This window comes from Aotus nancymaae, unplaced genomic scaffold (assembly GCF_030222135.1).
Source record: "Aotus nancymaae isolate 86718 unplaced genomic scaffold, 86718_ANA_hifiasm-v0.15.2.pri h1tg000043l, whole genome shotgun sequence".
Taxonomy (NCBI): domain Eukaryota; kingdom Metazoa; phylum Chordata; class Mammalia; order Primates; family Aotidae; genus Aotus; species Aotus nancymaae.
The window spans coordinates 13,409,497-13,435,654 of record NW_026988457.1 but is presented as its reverse complement, the minus strand read 5'-3'; the positions used below and the strand labels follow the sequence as shown (position 1 = coordinate 13,435,654).

The 26,158-nt window shown below is 38.8% G+C and overlaps 1 protein-coding gene and 1 pseudogene across 1 annotated transcript; both read left to right on the top strand.

Annotated features, from left to right (window-relative positions):
* The first annotated feature begins 3,774 nt into the window (after positions 1–3,774).
* KBTBD7 (kelch repeat and BTB domain containing 7) lies at positions 3,775–8,339 on the top strand. Its single transcript, XM_012476791.3, is given in 2 exon segments — positions 3,775–4,833; positions 4,835–8,339. Coding segments are annotated over 2 exon segments (2,067 nt in total). The 5' UTR covers positions 3,775–4,071; the 3' UTR covers positions 6,140–8,339.
* A 10,220-nt stretch (positions 8,340–18,559) lies between these two features.
* Positions 18,560–18,657, top strand: LOC135268835 (small nucleolar RNA U13; annotated as a pseudogene).
* The last annotated feature ends 7,501 nt before the right edge of the window (positions 18,658–26,158 follow it).

Genomic DNA, 26,158 nt, shown 5'->3' with positions numbered 1-26,158 from the left:
AAAACATTTGCATCAGCTCTAGACATTTCCTCATGTTTCTTTCTAGTCGGTCTAGTAAGTTGCCACCTCCCCACTTCCCCTTACCCAAGAGATGAAGCCTCTATTCATCAAAGCTTATTTTCAGTGTTCTGGAACTTCACACAAATGATCAGTACCCTTGGAATAAAACCTGCACTGCCTGATGCTCACTTTCAGTTTCACGTCTTGGCTTCGTGACCTAGAACAGGGAAAAACTCCATCTTCAAGGGACCAGCTTTGTCATTAACAGTATTATGAAGATGCTTACACAAGTGTTTTTGTGGATGCATGTTTTCATTTCCCTTGAGCAACTGCCTGGGAGTGAAAGTACAGGGTGTTTAAAAGAAACTACAGAAGAATTTTCTAATGTGGGTATATACCGAGTACCAGCTCAGTCAGGAGACCCCCACCCAGGCGGTGCTGAAGGCAATGAGAGGCAGACATCCAGATAGAACAGCAGAGTGGATCTATCCATGGAGCCAACAGCCTGAAAGCCTCAGGGGCTGACAGCATTCCAGGCTGAAGGCCCTGAGCACATTCTCATCCACGTATTTATTCTCTCTTAAACAGGTGATTCTCATGGATAAACAGGTGTTCTGTATTTACTCATAATTCAAAAATATACCAAGTAGTCAGCTGTTATCCACCTACCACTAATTACAAACCAAAAGGTATCTTCCACGGAGGAGCCATGAGGCTGCGGTAAACTTAATGTTTCTCAACAGGTATGCCAATTTATATTCCCATTATTAGCACATGAGAGTTCAATGGCTCCGTATCTCCACCAATATATAGTATCATTGATGTTTTTAAGTTTAGCCATTCTAGTGGGTACTCAGTGTTTTCTCATTGTGAGTTTAATTTGCATTGGCCACGAGGTATACATATTACCAATATTTTTTCCCAGTCTATGGTTTATCTTTTATTGTTTCAGTGCCTTTCCATGGGCCACAGCTTATAATTTTGTTGAAATTCACTGTCTTTTTTCATGATCTGTGTTTTTTGTGTCCCAAGAAAACTTTGCCAACCCCAAAGCTATAGTCTTCTGTTTTCTCTTTGAAGCTTTATAGTTTCCACTTTTCCATTTTGTATTAAGAGAAATTTTGAATTAATTTTTTGCTTATAATGTAAGGTAGGGGCAACGGTGAATTTTTGTCTTACATTCTTGATCCAGTTGTTCCAATACCATTTGTTGAAAAGAATTTTCTTTCTTCATTGAATTGCATTGGTGTTGTGCTGTATTTCTAAAATGTTAAATTTAATTCCTCAATTGCACTAGGCACACTTCACATACTCAAGAGCTACGTATGTCTTCTGGCTACTGTATCAGTCAGCACAGATATAAAATATTTCCAAGTTTTATGGGACAGCACTTAGCTCTAGACCTTAGGGAACAGTGCCTAATAAATATTTTCAATTCTGTGACAGGCAATCTAAACCAAATAACGCAGTGAGGGCAGATATAAGGAAGGTAAAAATCAGTCACTGACCTTTTATGAGGTACCTAGGGAGGTCAAATTCATAGAGACAAAGAGTAGAATGGCAGTTGCCAGAAGTGGGAGACTATAGAGTTATTGTTTAATCGGTACAGAGCTTCAGTTTTGTGATAGTTGCAAAACCGTGTGAATATAGTTAATGCTAAAGAACTATACACTGAAATTTTTTAAATGGTAAATTTAGTGTTTTACCAATATTTTAAGAAGTTTTTTTTTGATGGCTGTTCCTGAGCTGGGCATGTGGCTCACGCCTGTAATTGCAGCAACTCGGAGGCTCAGGCAGGAAGAGAGCTTGACACCAAGATTTCCAGATAAGGCTGGGTAATGTAGTAAGACCCCATCTATAATTTTTTAAAAAATTAACTGGGTGTGGTGGCATGCATCTATAGTCCTAGCTACTTGGGAGGCTGAGGCAGAAGTATTGCTTGAGCCCAGGAGTTTGGGGCTGCAGTGAGCTATTATGGCACCACTGCACTCCAAGCTGGGTGACAGAGCAAAGACCCCATCTCAAAAGATAATAAAAAAGGCTTTTATCCCCAGCTGGTGTTCACTGCAAGTGAGGAAACAATCGGTGTTACTGGCAATGACTGACTTAATTATCTCTGGTGTAACTGAGGGACATCTAACATCTCTTTTTATTTACAGAGGAGATATTGGAGCCCAGAGGCTAACTTAATGTGTCTACCCTAGAATATTTCCAGCGGACACTCTTCAGCCAAGAGAAAAACAATTTGAAAGTTATTCTCTTGTAATGTGTTATCCACACATGCATTGTAATACTGATGATTTTCTTTATTTGGCTATGGTAACAACAAACTAGCACCAGGAGCAGTCACTGTTTTTTAAATAAAAGTTATCTTAAAAAGTCTATCTGTTGCCAGTGCGGGGTGCCCAAGTTCTTGGCGTTTCGAACAAAGAATTGGACAAAACACATAAACAAAGCAAGGATAGAATGAAACAACAAAAGCAGAGATTTATTGAAAATGAAAGTACACTCCATTGGGGCTCAAGGGCCCTGTTACAGAATTTCTGGAGGTTTAAATACCCTCTAGAGGATTCCATTGGTTACTTGGTGTACACCCTATGTAAATGAAGAGAATGAAGTAAAGTTACAGTCATTTACTTGGCATACACCCTATGGAGAGGATATTTCCTGTTATAGCTGAAGTGTGAATCGGCTTTATGTTCCCTGCCTCCAGACCCTATTTTCCTGCCTCAAATCTCTAATACTTGGTTTTGATGATTTAGCTGTTGATCAATGCATATATAAAATAGTTTTGTAAAGCACAGACTATACTGTATATTAATTCAAGGAATGTCAGGGCATGTATGAATGCTGAAGTCTGAGAATCATGTGCTTTTGTACAGAACAAAGTCTGTTTGTTGAAATATTTTGAGTTAAAATTCTCTCTAAAACTCCTTTACGAAAGCAATTGCAGAATCTGTTAACTGATTTGTAGAATGGCAGTGAAAGAGGCTGTATTAGACAATTTGAAAACACTTATATTTGGAGCTTAATGAAAATACTCTTGCTCCCCAGAGATGAAAGTGAGAGCAGCAAATCATCTATTTGTATATGCCCAATTTGCATATTTGAGGCCATCTATTAATACTGTTCTTTAGGACCTCAACCTAGTCATTTAAGACATCCTTGTTAAATGAGACCAATATATATCATTTAATATTGAAAATATTAATACTCTTCAGAACCTCTCAAAAAAATTAAAATTAAAAACTGAAAGTTTTGTAACATTTTGCAGTTTTAAAAAAATACTTGGTTTCAAATTAGTAGGTGCCTCACTTATAAATTATAAAAGAGAATCTAACAATTATTGACTACATTCTAGGCACGGGGTAGTGATTTATTAATTATTCTTCTAATCAAAAAATACACGTATCTAAGCATCCTATGTAACGTATCATTCAACCCCACAAAACCCTATGAAATATTGGCAGGGCGCAGTGGCTCACGCCTGTAATCCCAGCACTTTGAGAGGCCGAAGGAGGAGGATCATTTGAGCCCCCAGGAGTTCGAGACCAGCCTGGCAACAATAGTGAGACCTCGTTCTTCACCATCAAATCCAGGAGTATTAATTTCTACTTCTGTTAAAGCAGTCAATGAAAGGAAAGCTCGCGATATTACACAAACTACTACTCCCAACATGCAAAGCGGTTTCTTTCCTCGGTCTTGGCCCGGTCTTTCGAGAGCCCCAGCAGGCCTAGGGGCGCGAAAGGCAATCCGGGAAAGGTAGTTCTCCTGGGCGCCTAGCGGGATCGCCAGCGCGGCAGTGGGGCTTCCGCGGCTCCAAGCCAGCGGGTCCTGTGGAGGCGAGCAGAGGCGGAGAAAGGGCGCGGAAGTGAGAGACGGTGAGTCACCCACTGTTACGTGATAAAGGGAGGCCTCACCGCGAGGTAGGGTAGAATTCAGGAGTAAGGTCCGTGCCGCCGTCTGTTCCAGGAAGCGGCTTGTCTTAGCGTTAGCGAGGGAAAGGTGAGGAGGAGCCAGAGCCGGGTTCTGCAGCCGTTCTCACCTTCAGCGCCCGTCGCCATCTCCACCATGCAGTCCCGGGAGGACGCCCCGCGCTCTCGCCGCCTCGCCAGTCCCCGCGGTGGGAGGCGGCCCAAGAGGATTTCCAAGCCCTCGGTTTCGGCCTTTTTCACGGGTCCAGAGGAACTAAAGGACACGGCTCATTCTGCAGCCCTGCTGGCACAGCTCAAGTCTTTCTACGATGCGCGGCTGCTGTGTGATGTGACCATCGAGGTGGTAACGCCTGGCAGCGGGCCTGGCACGGGTCGCCTCTTTTCCTGCAACCGCAACGTGCTAGCAGCTGCGTGTCCCTACTTCAAGAGCATGTTCACAGGTGGCATGTACGAGAGCCAGCAGGCCAGCGTGACCATACACGATGTGGACGCCGAGTCCTTTGAGGTGTTGGTCGACTACTGCTACACGGGTCGTGTGTCTCTCAGTGAGGCCAACGTGCAGCGCCTGTACGCGGCCTCTGACATGCTACAGCTGGAGTATGTGCGGGAAGCCTGTGCCTCCTTCTTAGCCCGACGTCTTGATCTGACCAACTGCACCGCCATCCTCAAGTTTGCAGACGCCTTTGACCATCACAAGCTGCGATCTCAGGCCCAGTCCTATATAGCTCACAACTTCAAGCAGCTCAGCCGAATGGGTTCGATTCGGGAGGAGACTCTAGCAGATCTGACCCTGGCCCAGCTGCTGGCTGTTCTGCGCCTGGATAGTCTGGACATAGAGAGTGAGCGGACTGTATGTCATGTAGCAGTGCAGTGGCTGGAGGCTGCTCCCAAAGAGCGGGGGTCCCAGTGCTGCAGAAGTCTTCAAGTGCGTGCGCTGGATGCACTTCACTGAAGAAGATCAGGACTACTTAGAAGGGCTGCTGACCAAGCCCATAGTGAAGAAGTACTGCCTGGACGTTATTGAAGGGGCCCTGCAGATGCGCTATGGTGACCTGTTGTATAAGTCTCTGGTGCCAGTGCCAAACAGCAGCAGCAGCAGCAGCAGCAGCAGTAGCAGCAGCAACTCTGTTGTACCTGCAGCAGAAAATCCACCTCAGAGGCTGGGTATGTGTGCCAAGGAGATGGTGATCTTCTTTGGACACCCCAGAGATCCCTTTCTCTGCTATGACCCTTACTCAGGGGACATTTACACAATGCCATCACCTTTAACCAGCATTGCTCACACTAAGGCTATCACCTCCTCAGCTGTCTGTGTCTCCCCAGACCATGACATCTATCTAGCTGCCCAGCCCAGGAGAGACCTCTGGGTGTATAAACCAGCTCAGAATAGTTGGCAGCAACTTGCAGATCGCTTGCTGTGTCGCGAGGGCATGGATGTGGCATATCTCAATGGCTACATCTACATTTTGGGGGGACGAGACCCTATTACTGGAGTTAAATTGAAGGAAGTGGAATGCTACAGTGTTCAGAGGAACCAGTGGGCATTGGTGGCTCCTGTCCCTCATTCCTTCTATTCCTTTGAACTCATAGTGGTTCAGAACTATCTTTATGCTGTCAACAGTAAGCGCATGCTCTGCTATGATCCTAGCCACAATATGTGGCTAAACTGTGCTTCTCTTAAACGCAGTGACTTTCAGGAAGCATGTGTCTTCAATGATGAAATCTATTGTATATGTGACATCCCAGTCATGAAGGTCTACAACCCAGCTAGGGGAGAATGGAGGCGGATTAGTAATATTCCTTTGGATTCAGAAACCCACAACTACCAGATTGTCAATCATGACCAAAAGTTGCTGCTCATCACTTCTACAACTCCACAGTGGAAAAAGAACCGAGTGACAGTGTATGAGTATGATACTAGGGAAGATCAGTGGATTAATATAGGTACCATGTTAGGCCTTTTGCAGTTTGACTCTGGCTTTATTTGCCTTTGTGCTCGAGTTTATCCTTCCTGCCTTGAACCTGGTCAGAGTTTCATCACTGAGGAAGATGATGCACGGAGTGAGTCTAGTACTGAATGGGACTTAGATGGATTCAGTGAACTGGACTCTGAGTCAGGAAGTTCAAGTTCTTTTTCAGATGATGAAGTCTGGGTGCAAGTAGCACCTCAGCGAAATGCACAGGATCAGCAGGGTTCTTTGTAAATAGTACTTTGAGACACTAAGATGTTTCTACTGCTATGGAATGTATGTTAAAAAGATATCCTTTCTTTTTCTTGGAAAAAAAAGTTGATTACAACCACAGATTTGGTTTAGAAAGGGTAATATTTTGAAATACTCCAGGGTTTAAACAGTCCATGAAATCAACCTGTTTAATAATTTACTGTGCTAAAAGTCCAAAATTAAAATATGCAAACAAGAACTATATAATTGATTGGGATGGTTGGTAGGTTTTTTCCTGCTTCAGATATTCATTCCACAGTGGATTGTTTTGATTAGTGTGCTTATTTTTTGATTAATTCAGTGTTACGTTAATTTTTAAGTTTTCTTTAGTGCCACAAAGATTTTATCTTTTAAATTTGTGTAATAGAAAACTGGACTAGGAATTGTTGATGGGGTTTTGAAGGATGAGTACTTTCCTTCAAAACTTTTCTTTATATTCTAAGTTAAATATATAGTTTGTAAAATTATTTTGGTTTTCTTCTACAAAGAAAAAAATTGGATATATGTATGTTAAGGTTATTGAATAGTGATTTCATTTTGATAATTGCAGAATGGCCTCACAAGCTCACAGAAAGTAAAAAAAAAGAAAAAAAAATCAGAATTCCACACCCTTCTAAACCAAACCAAAACACAACAAAAAGTAACTTGCTTTTTACATTTGTATTTTTAATCTATGCCCAATACATGCTTTATTGAGTCAGAGGAACAATTCCTGAACATATAATTGGGTAATGTGAATTTTTATCCATTGGTCATGGCTTGTCTTAAAATGTTTATTTGCCTCCGTAAAATATTTTGGCTGTATAGGTTTGGTGTTTGTCCTAAAGGATTCTTCAACAGAAAGTGTTTTATTCTTTACTGTTTTTGTGAGGTAATATGGTTTAGAACATACATATAAGCTAAAAACAGTATTTTACTCAGATCAGTAGTTATCGTGTCTATCAGCTATAAAAAAAATCAAGTGCCAGCAAAGAACTTTAAAACTTTAAGCTGTGTATTATAGAACTGTTTTGTGTAGCATTGGAATATTGTCCATTTTGTAAGTCACTGTAAATGTTCTTAATTATCAGCTTGAAAGTATTTTTGTATGAAAAGTTGACACTGAACAACCTTAATGGATGATGGCATTTGGGGCCAGTAGTGAAAGTATGTTTCCTCTAAAATATTTCCCTTAACAGTGGTATACATGGTTTTTTTAATTATGAGATTTGTATATGTTCTGTGTTTCTCTGTGAACCATGTTTCAGTCTCTTTGTCACCATATGTAAGGGAAAGTCCATAAATATAGACTAAATTGCACAAAACTGACATTGTTAATTACAGGAAATATAGGTGCTTACCTTTTGAAGGTTTATTAATACATATGGTTGTCACAATACATATATATGATAAATGGTGTACATATACAGATGTTTATGGTGTATAAATTTTTCTATATCCAATTAGAATTATCTTCCTGATTCTTTATTCAATAACATGCTAATTCCTCTTCTATGTTTATTCTCTAGTGACAGAATGCTAACTTTTCTTACAGCCTGGCAGAGGACAGTCTGGTCTAGGATGGGGAACTGAATTTTTGAAGAATAAAAAGGAAAGAGAAAGGATAAAGAAACAAAACAAAGCACAATAATGTTTCTCAGTCATTTTGATTGGCCATTTGAACAATCTACAAGACCTTCCTGTTTACTTCTAGTGAAGTAATATGCCTGCCCTAGCAGTATATGTTTCTTCAAAAGGGTAAACATGCTTTAGTGACCTAAGAATAAATTTTGTTCATTTGACATCAGGGATGTTATAAGTACTGCACTTAATACGAAGCTATTTCTCAATTGTGTTATTTTTGAGCCAAATTTTTCTTCACCATTAACTTCTTGTTGGTAGCTTTTTGTTTTGCAAAAATTGAGAGATGGCAATGCCTATCTCAACCAGATTATCCATCTGCAGAATTAAAAAATGCAACTGATAAACACAAGACAAATGTTCCAATTTGTCTTTCTCAACCTTTGAATTAAAGCCTAGCCTACATAGTGGGAATGACTTGGTTTACAGTGAGGTTTTCTTTGGAAGGGATTTTGGTTTTGTGATATATTTGTGAATTAAGGAGTAGATGTTAGCCATTATTTCATAGATAAGTTATTTGTACATGATTAGTTATAAATAAAACTGGTATTAGAACCCAGGTTTCCTGACTTTCTGATTCAGTGGTTCTGCTAAATGTATAAAATTCTCGCTGTGCAGTGAACTAGCAGTGTTGAAATATCTTCATGACAAGAACCCTTTTGTAAGTTTTCCAATTAATCAGTACATCGTTTAACAAATGCTCACTATAATGTCATTTGTAGGACTGCCATTGGTAAGATTTAGCTTTATTTCATATGCTTTTAAATTCAAACAATAAGTAATTGTTTTCAAAAAAGTAAAATAGAAGACTAATTTAGCAAATAACTTGTTTAAATTTAGTTTTAGGATTTAGTTTAAGTTATAATAGCCCCTTCATGTCTCCTCTAGTTGAGCAGTGTTTTTCTGTTTTGGTGCCTGGATCTTAATAGAGAATATGATGAAAACTTTTGACCCATTCTTCAGGAAAATGCATATGTTCATATTTTCATGATTTTAAGGGTATAATGACATTTCTGAAGTTCATCCACACATCCAGGGTAAAAAACTCTTGTGACAAGGTCTCAAGAACATATCTACAAAAAGAAATTAGCATTTTTCACAAGTCACATAGCTCAAATGTTTGTAGGGTAAAAGAGTAATTCCCAAAATAGGGCTAAAGAAATAATATACGTTCACTATCTGAAAGAAATGTGAAAATTCGTACCTCAGAACAAAGGCAAAGTTTACATTTCTGAAATTCAAATTTCCTTATGATTAATGCAAGAATGAGTAATGAAATATAAACTACTCAAAGGACAAAGTGCACTAATGTATATGAAACCCTTGAATCTTAAATGTTACACAAATGTAAGTGATAACGATTATTGCCCAAGAAGGCTGTGTAAATATTAGGATTTAAAGAAAAATACATGGTTCAGATGTTTAAAACTACTGACATCATGGCTCTTTATTATAAATATATCTAAGGAGCAAAAGTTCATTGTCTCTTCATAAATAGGAAAACAAGTGGTTGGAAAAGTGTATGTACCTAAAAGGGATCTATAGTAAATGTAGTAAAAAATATAATCAATTTGTTACCCCCTGCTCATTAAACCAGGAACCAGTGCTTTGCCTGATGTCATTTTTACCACTTGTGCTGAAGTGAAAAACTACAAAACACAATTAATGAATTGTAAAACAAAAATTATTCTATTAAATTTGTTTTATTGTTCATAAATTGGAAATGTAAAAAATTTTCAGCCTTATGTCAGTCCCCTAAACACTAAAAAAAAGTCGACTGGTCTTTGAAATCCAAAAATCTGATAGCCAGAATGTAAATATCCTCTCATCAAATCTCTGCTTCCCATATCTATTTGAAACTTCAACACTGTTTCCTCTTTACAACTAATTCTAAAAGAATATTTGTTATAGCAAATATAACAAGCAATCCCAAGAGAATGAATTAATAATCTATTTGAGGACCACAGAGTGAATTAAGTATATACAAACACATTTTTAAATGAAAAACAACAACAAAAAGGGACCGTTCAGAGAAGTTGCCAAATTTTAGAGGAGTACCTTATGGGCAATAGGTTTTCAGCCCTTTTCTTAACTCTGGGCTATTTTGTCACCTAGACCTTTGCCAACAGCTTCTGTTTCTCACTTTACCCTTGTGGACTCAACATGGTCCAAGGCACAGAGCCAGGTAGGGAAGAGATAGTGTTGCATATTTTTCCTTCCATATCTGAGACCTTTTCTCCTACTCTATGGGGAGTCTCTCCAATGGAGTTCTTTTACACTGTCACTGCCAAAGCAATTTTGGCTACTTGGACCCGCCATACCTTAAGAATATTCTTTTAGGGACAAATTATTTGTTAATTTTGGGGAACCTAGCAAATAGCAGTGGTTGTCATTTCAAGGCACAGCCTGATCCAGAGTGTCAATGTTTTCAAGGCTTTCTCAGTACAGAGACTGTATCATAAGACGAGGTTCTCTCTCACTTTATGTATTAGTTAGCATATAAGTTGGTTGTATGTAAGAGAGACCTCATAGATCTTTAAATGGGTTTCTCATATAAAAGTCCAGACTTTTATGCGGATCCTGATCTACAAACTCATCTGAGACCCAGGCTTGTTTTTCTTCCTATTCTACTGCCCTTGGGGTGTTACCCTGTTTCACATGGTCCAAGGTGGTTTACCCTCATGTTCACATTCCAGCCATCAGGATGGGAGAGATGGGAGGGCATGAGCCTGTCCTATAAGGGGAATTGTACATGTCACTTCTAGTCACATGACTTTGGCCAGATCTTAACTACATGGCCACACCTAGCTATAAGGAAGAAGTAGTCTTTATTCTGTCAACATATATCCAGTTAAAATTCAGTGGTTCCTTCTTGAAGAATGCTAAGAAAGAACATTGGGATATAAACAGCAATCTCTACTACATCATCTGTCAGGCTAGATTTTTATCACCTGACAGCTAAAATGACTGCCAGCAATCCCAAGACCTGCAGTGTACCAACTTAGAAACCCCTCTGGTATGCTTCTCTATATTAATAATTTGAATATTAATTATTTTTAACACCCAGTGGAAAGCGGCAATATTTTATGAGATCTCTGGCAGAAAATTCCCTGTGGGTTCTAGGACTCTGAATAGCCAAGTTTGATCACTTGTAATAGATAAAGTTGGAAAATGTTGAGGAAGACCAATAGGTAAGCAAATAACCTCAATAAAGGTTATAGTTCCTATTGTGGCAGATTCTACAGAGACAGTAGAGTTGCAGAGGTGGGACTGTTCAGAGTACAGCATATATTTTGATGTAACCTGATCCTAGGATGGAAGGGGAAGCTTGACATAAGAACAAGCTGGGAAAAGTTGGTAGGCATCAGCTCTTGAAGGTCTTACATGATGTTAAAGAGTTTGACTTTTTGATTTTTTTGCATACACTGTGAATTCATTGAGAATTTTAAAATAGGGATTTGACGAAATTGGATTTGTTTTATTGAGACCCTTCTGAATGTATTAACAGTGCAAGACTGTGCCAGCAAGAAGACATTTAAAGGGATGTTGCTGTAGTCCAGACACTGATATACTGTGGTTCTCAACAGGGGCAATTTATGGGGACAGAACAGATAAGTCAGTTAAATTGATCTGAACCTATAATTGTATGTTTGGAGATATACAGGAAGAGGAGGGAGCTTTAAGGAGTATAAGAAAGGAAGGCCTATAAGTGATTTCCCAAGTTTCTTGCTTGGATGTCGTGTTAGAGTATAGGCCAAACTTCCATATCAAAGAGGCCCTGGAATGTAAGGTAGAAACTTTTTTGTAAACATTCAGTCTGCCCCTCAGGGTTGTTCATGGGCCCAGGTTCTTTTATTGTTTATCCTCCCAACTCCCATTGAGTTGTCTGTCCTCATAGGCAAAGCACATTCACTGGACCTGTATCTGTTTCCACCCTGTGAAAAAGGGGAAAGAGGAAATGGAAGGCAAAAAATCTTTTCATTTTAAAGGCCTTTTATATCACTTTTGCTATTTTATTATTGGGGAGAACTTTAATCATATCACCATGCTCAGTTGCAAGATGAACTGGGAAATATTGTCACTAAATGGATAGCTATGTGCCTAGCTAAAACTCAGGGAGCTCTATTAATAAATAGGTATTAATAAACTAATATATTTTAATATAAACAGGTCCAGTTTTCTGTATTCAAATGCAGGTAGTTCACAATGTCATGCAGGCATTATTATTATCATGGCCATTTCAGAGCTCCCTACAATTCTTCCAGATTAAATTCACAGCCAAAAGTTAAATTTCATTTCATGTCATGATTTTTATAAAATCATTATTATAAAATAATGATTTTATAATAAACAAATGTGCCCCTGCATACCTTTAACACACAGAGAGACATGAACACTTCTTATATATTTGCTATTAAGTTATATTTCAGTCTAGTATTCCTAGGAGTAGCAGAAATTAAGCCTCCAGGGTGCCCAGGGTTTTCACCCTTTTTCCCATTTTTTTTCCAATCCCCTTGTCTTCTCCTCTGGTAACCTTCTAGCTTAGCCTTCTCACTTATCCCATATCCCAGAAGCTCTATTACTAAAACAGAGGAGAATGGATGACAGTACAATTAGCAGTTGTCGTCACAGTTGACTAAATGGATGGTGCTGCTGTTTAATGGATTTGGGAACACAGGAGTCTAGATTTGGAAATATTAGTAGATGTATTTGCTGTCCCATATCACAGGGCTTTGGCCTACCTCTGATTTAAGCTGCAGCTATGACAGAAGGGAAGGGTTGATATAGATGGAGATGAGTTCCTGGGTATGGCTTTGGACTTCAGGTAACTTACCTCTAATGTTTTCTTTATTTGAATTAGAATGCAAGATTTTCTGCTGAAAGGGGACCCCCATGGGCAAGGGTGCTTGAGGAGAGGGTGAACCTACTAATTGGTAAGCTTCCTGAGATCAGGAAATAGGGTCTACTTCATCTTAATAGCTCTCATAACACCAATCAAAGAACCTTGAACAGAGCTGAAAAAACATTTAAGACTAGAAGGGTTACTATAAAATAGAACTGTTCATATTTTAGATCTTAACAATATAAGATACATATAATATAAATTTATGTTTTTACATAATCCTTAAGTAGCTTGAATTTCTGTATATTGTGCTTCATCATAAGTTGATCTTGATTTTTTGTCAGTTAGAATCATAGAATATTAGAGCCCAGTTTTCTTCCTTTCTTTTTTTCTTTTTTAATTGAGACAGGGTCTCACTCTGTTGCCCAGGCTGGTCTCTAGTGGTGTGATCACAGCTTACTGCAGCCTGAACCTCCCTGGTAGCGCCCAGCTTTCTTATATAAACCCAAGGAACTTTAATTTACCAAGACTTATACTGCTAGTTGATAAAAGCGGAATTAGAATTGTGTTTCCTGTCTCTTAAATGAAGGCACTTTGAAGTTCACACTCTCGCCTGCTGAGTAGCACCTCCTTAAACTTAGGACTCAGAAAGTAAAAATCACTATTTTTTTTTTTTTTTGTATTTTTTGTAGAGACAGGATTTCACCATGTTGCCCAGTCTGGTCTCAAACTCCTAAGCTCAAGGGATCAGCCTGCCTCAGCCTCCCAAAGTGCTGGGATTACAGGCATGAGCCTCCAAGCGTGGCCTATTGTTCTGTTTGAGATTTATTTGGTCTTCTAATCTAGTCTTGATGCAACTTAGGGCACGTGGTCTGGAATTTCTGGACTCCTCATTCAGAACTCTGAATCAAGAGAGAGCTCGACTAAAAGTCATCTTAAAACAATGGAGAAAAAGTATTAAAAATTGACTTTAATTGAAAATAAAACCCAACCAAATCCTTCAGTGGTAAGTTTTTAAATATTAAAACACAGTATTAATTTTAGTATAATATTATGCTTATATTTTAGTATTCTATTTAGTATCTATATTATTTTTAGTATTTTATTTTCACCATGTCAGTTCAGATAGTGATCTCAATGAGAGCATTTAGCTAATTTAATAAATATTGAATTATTTTTATATTTAAATTCACAGTAATGATATTAATGTATCAAGGTAATAATAAGGTGTACTTTCCCAAATACTACCTATGTTCTGCGTATTCACTGAATAAGAACAGAATGAATGCTTAAGGAGCAATAAAATCATTTCTAAATCTGAACAATTTATACAGTAAAAATGTAAAGATATCATGTCATATTTATTTCAAAATGCAATCTAAATTTTTCAAAAGCCTTAGTGTGTTTACTATCATAAGATATTTAATTACAGCTGGAATCAACCTTAAAGTTACCATGCTGATAATAATGCTTGAGATCTGTGATCAAAGACTCTTAATATCTGTGTAGCCAGTTTACAATTTTCTAAGAACTCAGGTCCTTTCTTTTTCCCATGTCAGCTGTTTGCCAATGTTAAGGAAGGGAGAAATGTTGGGAGGCTGAGACAGGTGGATTGCCTGAGGTCAGGAGTTTCAGACCAGCCTGGGCAACACAGTGAAACCCTGTCTCTACTAAAATACAAAAAATTAGCTGGGTGTGGCAGCATGGCTACACAGGAGGCTGAGGCAGGAGAACTGTTTGAACCCAGGAGGCGGAGGTTGCAGTGAGTTGAGATCATGCCACTGCACTCCAGCCTGGGTGACAGAGAGACTCCGTCTCAAAAAAAAAAAAAAAAAAAAAAAAGTAGGGAGAAATGACAGAAAACTAGAATCAGCCAACTGAACAGCTTGTTAGGAAACCCAGATGATTTGGAGAAAGGGGAGGCATACCTTATGTTTAAAATGAGATCTGTGGAAGTGAGGCTTTAATGGATTTCACATCTTTTTGATGAACACATAATAATAATATATCTAAAACAAGAATTCCTCTAAATACATGAAATCCTCAAATCTTACCATAGATAAAACATTTTATCACCATAGAAGGTTTTCATTTTGCCTTGAAAGTAAATATGACAAAATTAAGTTGAAGTCTTTGGAATAGCATGCTGGGGACACATTTTATGAGCAGTATCTTGAAATTTCTTCAGATTAAATAAGATTTTAGATACCAGAATATGCCATTTGTAGTGTATGGTGGCTTATGCCTGTAATCCCAGCACTTTGGGAGGCCTAGGCAGGATTGCTTGAGGCCAGGCGTTCAAGACAAGCCTCGGCAACATAGTGAGACCCTGCCTCTACAAAATTAAAAAATTGAGACGGAGACTCTCTGTATTGCCAGGCTGGAGTGCAGTGGCACGATCCTGGCTCATTCCAACTTCCGTTTTCCAGTTTCAAGCGATTCTCCTGCCTCAGCCTCCTGAGTAGCCGGGACTACAGGCGAGCGCCACCACGCCCATTTTTTTGTATTTTTAGTAGAGACGGGGTTTCACCATGTTGGCCAGGATGGTCTCGATCTCTTGACCTCGTGATCTGCCCACCTCGGCCTCCCAAACTGCTGGGATTACAGGTGTGAGCCACTGCGCCTGGGCAATAAACATTTTTTTAAAAAATTAGGTGTGGGCTGGGCGCGGTGGCTCACACTTGTAATCCCATCACTTTGGGAGGCCGAGGTGGGCGGATCACGAGGTCAAGAGATCTAGACCATCCTGGCCACCATGGTGATACTGTCTCTACTAAAAATACAAAAAATTAGCCGGGCGTTATGGTGTGCGCCTATAATCCCAGCTACTCAGGAGGCTGAGGCAGGAGAATTGCTTGAACCGGGAGGCGGAGGTTGCAGTGAGCCGAGGTCGCGCCACTGCACTCCAGCCTGGCGCCTGGTGACGGAGTGAGACTCTGTCTCAAAAAAAAAAAAAAAAAAAAAAAAAAAAATTAGATGTGGTTGTACACGCCTGTTGTCCTAGCTACTTGGGAGGCTGAATAGAGAGGATCACTTGAGCCCATGAGTTTGAGGCTGCAATGAGCTTTGATCATGCCATTGCACTCCTGCCTGAGCAACAGAGTGAGACCCTGTCTCTAAAATATATCTATATATCTATATGATTTTTTATTTTTAGTTATATGAGGGATGAGAAATACACCATATTCAGTTTTAACTCAGTTCTACCATGTTCCAAGCATCTTGGTGGAGCTTTGTCTTGTTTAGCTTATTGCAGAGTCATTCATGACTATACTTGTTGAAATACCCACGGTTCTGCAATTCTAAATGAATCACATATATGAAATTTCATGTTTTAGGAAGGGGTACCTCACAAAAGTTAGGCTACACAGCGTTTTCTGTGCCTGAATCATTTTTGCAGTGGTATACAAAGTAATCTACTTATCTGCCCCTCTATAGAAGCCCAGCTCATTAGCCATAATAATCTATTCAGAACTTAGTTGCTTTCCCAGTTCTTGTGCTGTCTTTATCTTAATCAGGGTATCCTAGTATTAATATATTCAAGATATATTTACAGTATCATTTTGGGTATTTGTAAAAACCTCAAAACAGCTGCCAGAGAATATTTTGAATAATTGCTTCTCTCAACTATGTAATATAATTTTCCTTATATAATTTCCATTATGATATTCCTTTTTCTTTTTTTTTAAAAAAAATTGAGATTAAGTTCATATGTAGTTGCAAGAAATAATACAGAGATCCCATATATCCTTCACTTGTTTTTCCCAATGGTAACATCTTGCACAACTATAGTAAAATATCACAACCAAGAAAATGACATTGATACAAATCATTAAAATTCACATTTTACCACTTATACACACATGCATTTGGTATGTGCATATTTAATTCTATGAAGTTTATTAACGTGTAGATTCATGAGACCATCAACATAGTCAAGATATAGAAATAGTTCTATCACAAATATCCCTTGTGCCATGCTTCTTTTTTCTTAGACAGAGTTTCGCTCTTATTGCTCAGGCTGGAGTGCAATGGTACAATCTTGGCTCACCGCAATCTCCGCCTCCAGGATTCAAGCAATTTTCCTGTCTCAGCCTCCTGGATAGCTGGGATTACAGGCATTTGCCACCACACCTGGCTAATTGTGTACTTTTAGTAGAGACAAGGTTTATCCATGTTGGTCAGGCTGATCTCAAATTCCTGACCTCAGGTGATCCGCCCACCTCAGCCTCTCAAAGTGCCGGAATTACAGACATGAGCCACCACACCCTGTCAGTGCCATGCTTTTATTGCCAAGGGCTTTTCTCTCCTCATCTCCCTGGTCAACCCCTAATCTGTAATTCATCTCTATTTTTGTCACTTTAAATTTGTTATATAGGCTGGGCATAGTGACTCATGCCTGTAATCCCAGTGCTTTGGAAGGTTGAGGCGGGAGGATCACATATGGTCAGGAGTTCCAAATCAGCCTTGACAACATAGCAAGACCCCATCTCTACAAAAAATTTTAAAAATTAGCCAGGTATGGCCAGGTGCAGTGGCTCATTCCTGTAATCCCAGCACTTTGGAAGGCCAAGACGGGCAGATCACGAGGTCAAGAGTTCAAGGCCATCCTGGCCAACATGGTGAAACCCCATCTCTACTAAAAATACAAAAATTAGCTGGGCGTGGTGGTACGTGCCTGTTGTCCCAACTACTTGGGAGGCTGAGGCAGGAGATCACTTGAACCCAGGAGGCGGAGGTTGCAGTGAACTGAGATTGCACCACTGCACTCCAGCCTAGTGACAGAGCGAGACTCCATCTCAAAAAAAAAAAAAAAAAAAAGCCAGATGTGGTGGCATGTGCCTGCAGGTCTAGCTACTTGGGAGGTTGAGGCAGGAGGATCACTTGAGGCCAGGAGTTTGAGGTTACAGTGAGCTATGATTGCACTGCTGCACTCCACCCTGGGTGACAGAGCAAGACCCTGTCTCAAAGAAAAAAAGTCATATTAATGGAATCATACTGTATGTAACCTTTTGAGGTCATGTTTTCACTCAGCATAATTCTTTTGAGATTTATCCAAGTTATCAGTATATCAGTAGACATTCCGAATGGTACAGTAATGTCCCACCAAAAATCTGCTCCTCCATACAAGCAATGAGGACATTAGCAAAAACTGTTGACATAAACTTACTAGAATTGTGGAAATTAATTAAAGGCTTGCCACATTCCAAGGAATGTTTATCTAAGAAAAACAGCTGAATCTCAGTAAGAACAGAAAGTCTGTGGTATTTTAACTTGCTCTAATCCTATACATCTCTCCCCAGCTCCATGGAAGCCTTGAAATTCAACAGCTTCACATCTATAGTAGCTGTGGAAACCAGAGCTTAGCAGCCACTGAAGAGAAAAAAACAGATTTGAAGTCCAAAAAGGCCCATTCCCAGAGAATTATCACTAGTTGACCTAACAGTTCACTGAAAATTCCCACAATCAGGACTTTTTTTATCTCACCTATTTCAGAGTACACTCTATGTAAACAGCTTGATGTACAGGGCATTTATTTTTTAAACAACAATCACTAGTACAACAAAAGAAAAAAATAGATAAATTAGACTTAACCAAAATTAAAGTTTTGTGCTTCAAATGATAACAACAACCTATATAATGTGAGTGAAAAAAAAAGTAAAAAAGCAACTCACACACGGGGAGGAAATATTTGTAAATCATATAGCTGATAAGCGACATGTCTAGAATATGTAAAGAACTGATACAATTCAACAATAAAAAGACAACCCAACTGAAAAATTGAGAAAAGATTTGAACAGACATTCGGTCAAACAAGATAGACAAATGACCAACAAGCACATGAAAAGATACTCGACACATTAGGGAAATGCAAATGAAACCACAATGAGATAACCACTCTATACCTTCTTGGATGCTACAATAAAAAACAAAAGCAGAACCTTTTGTAGTTCATAAGCATGATGACTGGGGTTTCACGCATTAGTGCCTTCCTCAAGCCTTGTTACCACCTCATTGGAACATTACCCCTTTGACATGAAAATTCAAAAAAGACGAAAGCAAGGATGCCAATGATACGGAAAAACTGAAATTCTCATACCTGCTGGTAGAAGTGCAAAATGGTACAGCTGCTCTGTAATACATTTTTTTTTCTTTTTTTAGACAGACTTTCACTCTTGTTGCCCAGGCTGGAGTGCAATGGCATGATCTCCGCTCACCATAATTTCTGCCTCCAGGGTTCAAGCAATTCTCCGGCCTCAGCCTCCAGAGTAGCTGGGATTACAGGCATGCGCCACCAAAATGGAGTAATTTTGTATTTTTAGTAGAGACGGGGTTTCTCCATGTTGATCAGGCTGGTCTCAAACTCCCGACCTCAGGTGATCTACCTGCCTCGGCCTCCCAAAGTGCTGGAATGAGAGGCATAAGCCGCCACACCTGACAAGAAAACAGTTTTGTGTTCTTCAGAAAGTTAACCAAGATACCGTATGACCCAGCAATTCTACTCTAGGTATATAACCAGGAGTATTGGAAACATATGTGCAGAAAAACCTGGTATACCAATGTTCACAGAAGCATTATTCATAACCGACAAAAGGGAGAAAAAAATGAATGCTCATCAGCTGACGAATAGAATGAGCCAAAGGTCAAAATCAATGCAATGGAATCTTATTTGTCCATTAAAAAATAGAGTTCTGATGCACACTATAACATAGATGATTCTTGGGCATATTAAGTGAAAGAAGCCAGAAACAGAAGGAAACATATTGTATGATTCCATTTATATGAAAGATCCAGAATCAGCAAATCCATAAAGACAGAGAATAGATTAGGGATTGCTGAGGTCTGGGGAGCAAACATATGGAAAATAAGGTGGAAACGGGGAGTAACTGCTAATAGATATGGAGTTTCTTTTGGGTGTGATGACAGTGTTTTGAAATTACTGGTGATTTTTGCACAACTATCTAAATAGTGTTTGTATTGTCAGTGTTCAAAAAACAACTGAACTGTAAACTTTAAAAAGATGAACTTTATGGTATGTGAATTATATCTTGATAAAGCTGTTTTTTTTTTAAGTTCATTTCCTTTTTATTGCCAGAGTATTCCATAGTATATATATAACACTGTTTGTTTAATCATTCATCCACTGAAGGACATTTGGTTTTATTTGCTTGTTTCCAGTTTTTTACTATTATGAATAAAGTTGAAATAAAACAATACTTTTTTTTTTTTTTGAGACAGGGTCTTGCTCTGTCACCCAGGCTGGAGTGCAGTAGCGCAATCTCAGCTCACTGCAACTCTTGCCTCCCAGGTTCAAGCAATTCTCCTGCCTCAGCCTCCCAAGTAGCTGGGACTACAAGCATGCGCCACCACACTTGACTAATTTTTGTATTTTTAGTAGAGATGGGGTTTTGCCATGTTGGGCAGGCTGGTCTCAAACTCCTGACCTCAGGTGATCCACCTGCCTTGGCCTCTCAAAGTGCTGGGATTACAGATGTGAACCTACCACGCCCAGCCCAAAACTATTTTTAAAACACACAAACAACTCTTATTTCCCTCCTAATTCAAGAATTCTGGGAATTTACATGTTAAACTCTTCTAGTAAAAAATGATCATGCTTCAGTTAGAAGTTTCTTCCCTTAAATTATTTTTACTAATAGACTGTAAGACTCCATTCCTTTTTTCTTCACATTACTAGAACTCATATAGCGTTAAAGACAAGATTTATGATATGACCATATCCCATACTGGAGCAACCCTTCTCTGCTTGTCCAGTATCAGAGACCATTGCTTTCTCCCCCGAAGGGCCTTTCTCACATGCTGAAATTATTCAGCTTGTCTTTTTTTTTTTTTTTTAACTCTTTATTATCAGTCTTCTCCATTAGATTGTTCACTCCACCACATAAGGGACCACATCTCTTTCACCTAGCATAGTCCCAGGCATGGAGTCAGTGCTCATGAAAGAAAGAAATGAATGTATTTGGTTCTTATTTGAATTCATATGACAAACACTTGCATCTATGGCTCTCATCATTTAGTGAGTTATCCAGCTTTCTGGGAGAGCTGTTATTACACTATCGTTTTTTCTGGTTGTTATAGCAACCCACTGGCCTCCAAAACTACAAGTTAATTCTGATGCGTTCATTTTTTCAGACAACCAAACAGTATTTTCAATTATGAAATAATAGTGTTATCAATCACGTTTCTCACACTTTAGAGGGACATCAAGAGGTTTTCTCCTTATCTTTTATGAAGATGGCAAAGAATTAGTACAGCAACAAATCTATTTGAACCAATAAATGCTAGGGAACAAAACCAAAACAGTAGGACACATATATTCACTCTCAACTCTTTTTTTTCTTTTAAATTCTCTAAACTTTCCATAAGCACCTGTAAATTTGACTGGGTTTTTCTGTCCAAGTTGTTAGGGAAATTTTGAAAGGTGATTGTTGCAAAACAAAGAACTCCGAAGAGCTCTGTTACAGTCTAAGTATTTCCTCTATTTTTCCTCATTGCCGGTTGCTTAAATTTCATGTCAAATTACCAAATGATAATAGTACAAAAATTGAGATTTCTACAGAAAAGGTCCAGTATAAGGTACTTTCCCAACTTTTCCCATGTTCCATCCCCTCACATTACAGAAACTGAGAAGAATTTTATCCAACTGGATTAGTTATTCTAAGGGTTACTTATAGATTACACTGCATTTTCTCTTCCGTAGGTTTTGGTCACAAGCACTACTAAGAGTCATGTTCCATGTCCTATCTTGGAATATGCCAGCTCCAAGATATACCCTACAATAAGTATTTCACTACACCTTCCCCTATGCAGTTCTGAATTCATTTCTCATAAACAGGATTGTGATACCCACCAGTTAACAGTCTGATAACCTAATCTAAAAAAAGCTTATGTGCAATTGGCTTTGACATTATAAAAGCAGTATACACTTCAGTACATGCAGCCATCTTCACAAATATACAATGAGGATGCTGTCAACAGAACAATAAGGAAGGGCATTATAGAGTGTAATGTCCATATTGCAGATTTTCAGATGGGCATGGTGGTGTATACCTGTAATTCCCGCTACTTGAGAGGCTGAGGTGGGAGGATCACGTAAGCCCAGAAGTGCAAGTCCAGCCTGGGCAACATAGTGAGACCCTGTTTCCAAAAATAAGATTGCAGATATTAGTGTCAAACTCCTGCTGTATTTTAATTTGTGCATTTGTAAGAACTTCATTTTAATCTTCTAAAAGTCTCCATGCTATTTATTTATGTATATATGTATGTATGTATTTTTGCTTATTGTGAACCTGTTTTAGGACTTTTCTTTTAAATAAATACTGAATGCTGTGCAACACTAAGTCATATATCAAACCTTTCAGACAGTTAAACCTAGGTATCTGCCTATTGTTAAAAATTCAAAATAAAAAAAATATCGATTATGGCCCAATGAAATGGAAGATTTGCCAGGAGAGAATCCGGTGTCCAGCCACACAGGTCTGGTAACAATTTCTTGGTAGAGTTACCACGGTCCAGGTTTAGTTCTCTACTTTAGAAGTTTGGATATTCAGTTATTGCTATACCTTGATGACGTTTGGGTACTGAATCAGATTAACCGAATCAGTAAGACTCAAATATACAAGGCCAGTCATGGTGGCAAGAGAGAAGCAACTCATCACATAAAAGGGATTTTTCATTGCAATTAACAGCCAATTTGTCATTAAAAATCATATAGGCCAGAAGGCAGTAGAGTAAGTTAAGTACTGAAAGAAAAAAATCCTGTCACCCAAAAATTTTATTTCTCAAAAACTTTCCTTCAAAAGTAGGGAGAAATTAAGATATTCCCAGAAAAAAATGGAAGGAGTTTGTTGCTAGTAGACTTGCCCTATAAGAAGTGTTGGCCAGGAGCGGTGGCTCATGCCTGTAATCCCAGAACTTTGGAAGACCAAGGTGGGTGGATCACAAGGTTAAGAGATTGAGACCATCCTGGCCAACACGGTGAAACCCTGTCTCTACTAAAAATACAAAAATTAGCTGGGCGTGGTGGCACGCGCCTGTAGTCCCAGCTACTCAAGAGGCTGAGGCAAGAGAATTGCTTGAACCCCGGAGGCGGAGGTTGCAGTGAGCCAAGATTGCGCCAATTCATTCTAGTCTGGCAACAGAACAAGACTCCATCTCAAAAAATAAAGAATCAAATATACAAAAAATATGATACTGATATATTAACTTACAATTATAAAATATAATCTTCATATCAATTAGCTAGATACTGGTGATCCCTGATTAGCACATGTTTTGTGATCTAATTTTCTTTTTTCTTTTTTTTTTTTTTTTTTTTTTTGAGACGGAGTTTCACTCTTGTTACCCAGGCTGGAGTGCAATGGCGCGATCTCGGCTCACCGCAACATCCGCCTCCTGGGTTCAGGCGATTCTCCTGCCTCAACCTCCTGAGTAGCTGGGATTACAGGCACGCACCACCATGCCCAGCTAATTTTTTGTATTAGTAGAGACGGGGTTTCACCATGTTGACCAGGATGGTCTCGATCTCTTGACCTCGTGATCCACCGGCCTCGGCCTCCCAAAGTGCTGGGATTACAGGCTTGAGCTACCGCGCCCGGCCTGTGATCTAATTTTCATGAGAGAGATGAATTACTGTCAGAAGCTTGCTTGGTGGACATGGACTCAGAGTTCACCATTGTCAAGGTGGTGTGAGAGGCAGGTTCATTTGACTTCACTATAGGGGGAGACCCAAATGGACAGTTTTTCTGAACAGAGCCAGATCTAAATGTCCATAATTGCATGGCCAAGTCTTTCCTAGGCTTTAGCGCTGGAGCTCTTCCTGCTCTCCTCTGGTTGCTACACACTTTCTTTTACCTTTCTTTTCCTTTGCATTATTTCTGTGGTTACAGCATTTCTTCAATTAGATTAATATAAGGTTATAAAGTAGAGCCCATTTTGCCTTTTCAAGATTACATATCCCAGGTAGGTACAAGTGGCTCTTGCCTGCAATCCCAGCATTTTAGGAGGCCAAGGCAGGATGATTACATGAGGCCTGGAGTACAAGACCAGTCTTGGCAACACAGCAGATCCCATGTCTACAACAAAACTTAAAATTAGCTGGACATGTTGGTGCATGCTTATAGCCCCAATTACTCTGGAGGTTCATGTGGAAGGATCTCTTGATCCCAGGAGGTAGAAGTTACAGTGAGCTATGACTGTACTACAGTACTCCAGTTTGGGCAACAGAGCAAGACTCTGTCTCTAGAAGGAAAAAAAAAAAAGATTACATATCTGCTCTGACTTGTACTTATTTTCTTTTTAAATTAATTATTTAAAGGTTGTCATATATATTCCAATGTTTAGTTTTGTGTGTGTATTTGATGGGGATCTGCATGTGCCTCTGGCCTCCATGTACTACTGTATCTTTAAACTGTCAGCATATCATTAACTATGTATCACAGATGTGTACATCTAAGTACTGTTCATTTTTATGAAATGACAATGTACAGAGAGTACAGGAAAAGATATTTATGATGTGTTATGGTGAATTTCATAAATTTGAGGAAGATCAGCTATGTTATTTTTGTTATAAATGCAATGAAATATTGAACATAATCTCTACTGTAATATCATATATTACTTTGCAGATTTCATCTTGTTCAGTATTTCTCAAAGGTTCTTAAATTTCAGATGAGGATATTTTATTTAGAAAAAGACCTCAAGGAAAACAGGTATGTGAGGCATTGCACAAACTTGAACAATTCAGTAATGGATTCTGTTCTGTGCCTCCCATAATTGAAACATGTAATTATTGAATGATTAACTAATATGCTCAGCTCTATATTAAATGGAAATCCTAAAACACACTGTTGGTAGAAAATTATAAACTAAAATTACTATTTGTGTAGAAATGCAGTAATTGTGCAAATTTCAGCAAAATATATTTTCAGAGATCTTAGTTTCATTAAAATAATGTAAGATAGCACATAATACAATGTTTAGCATAAACTAGATGATCAAAAATATTAGTGTCTCTTAATATTACAAAAAAATGTCCAACATATAATAAAAAGTATCAGTCATACCAAGCACCAAGAAAGTCACAACTTGAATGAGAGAAGACAATTAACTGATACCAATACAGATGAATCAGGTATTGGAATTATTTGACAAGCACTTCAAAACAGCCTTCATAAAAATGCTTCAATAGCCTATTACAAATTTTCTGGAAATGATGGGAAAAAAAGTGAAAAATCCCAGCAAATAAATTGAAGTAATAAAAAAGAACTAAGTGGAAACTATAAAGCTGAAAAATAGAGCTGGGTGTGGTGGCATGCACCAGTAGTCCTAGCTATTTAGGAGGCTGATGCAGGAGGATCATTTTAACCCAGGAGTTTGAAGCTATAGTGCACTATAATCATGCCTGTGACTAGCCACTGCACTCCAGCCTGGACAACACAGTGAGACCTCAACTGTAAAACCAAAACAGAACTAAAAAACAGAAATAAAATAGCAATAGTAGAATGGACAAAACAGAGGATAGCATCAGAGTCCTTCAGGACAGATCAGTGGAATTCACTCAAATTGAACAACAGAGAGAAAAGCAGACAGAGGAAAAAATGAACAGAGGCTCAGGGACTTGCAGGATAATAATAAAATAGCCAACGTTTACATCACCTAAGTTCCATGAGAGTTGTCGTGGCAGAGAGTGAAACTAAAAGAGAACTTGAAAAATCATTGCTGAAACTTTCCAAATTTGTTGAAAAACACAAAACTGCAGATGCAAGAATCTGAGCAAATCCCAACAGGTTAAACCTAAAGAAATCCATTCCAAGACACATCAAAATTAACTTCTTAAAAACTAACTGAAAATTTAATCAGTTAAACTTCTTAAAACAAAGAAAAAAACCTTAAAAGCAGCCAGAGAAAAATGACAGATTATTTGTAAGATAACACCTATTTGAATGACAGTCAATTTCTCATCTGAAACCATAAAGAACAGAAGGAAGTGGCACACATCTTTTTTTAATAGAGTGGGTCTCACTCTGTCACTTAGACTGGAGTGAAGTGGCTCAATCATGCCTCACTGCAGCCTCCAACTCCTTGGCTCAAGTGATCCTCCCACCTCAGCTGCCTGAGTAGCTGGGACTACAGGTGAGCACCACCATGCCCAGCTAAGTTTCCCTCTCCCCCCGACCCGAGACAAGATCTTGCTATGTTGCACAGGCTGGCCTTAAATTCCTGGCCTCAAGTGATTTTCCCACCTTGGGCTGTGGAGTCACTGGGATTACAGAAGTGAGCCACCTCGCCCAGCTGGTACAGCATTTTTCAATTGCTAAAATAAAAGAACTTTCCACTGCAAAGTTCACACCTAGCAAAATTATTCTCTAGGAATGAAGGTGAAGTAAAGACATTCTCAGATGAATGAAAAATAAAAGAATTTGTTGCTTGCAGACTTATCCTTAAAGATTGGCTACAGAAAGTTCTTTAAATAGAAAACAAATGGTAAAATATATCAGAGGATTAGGAAGGAAAAAGGA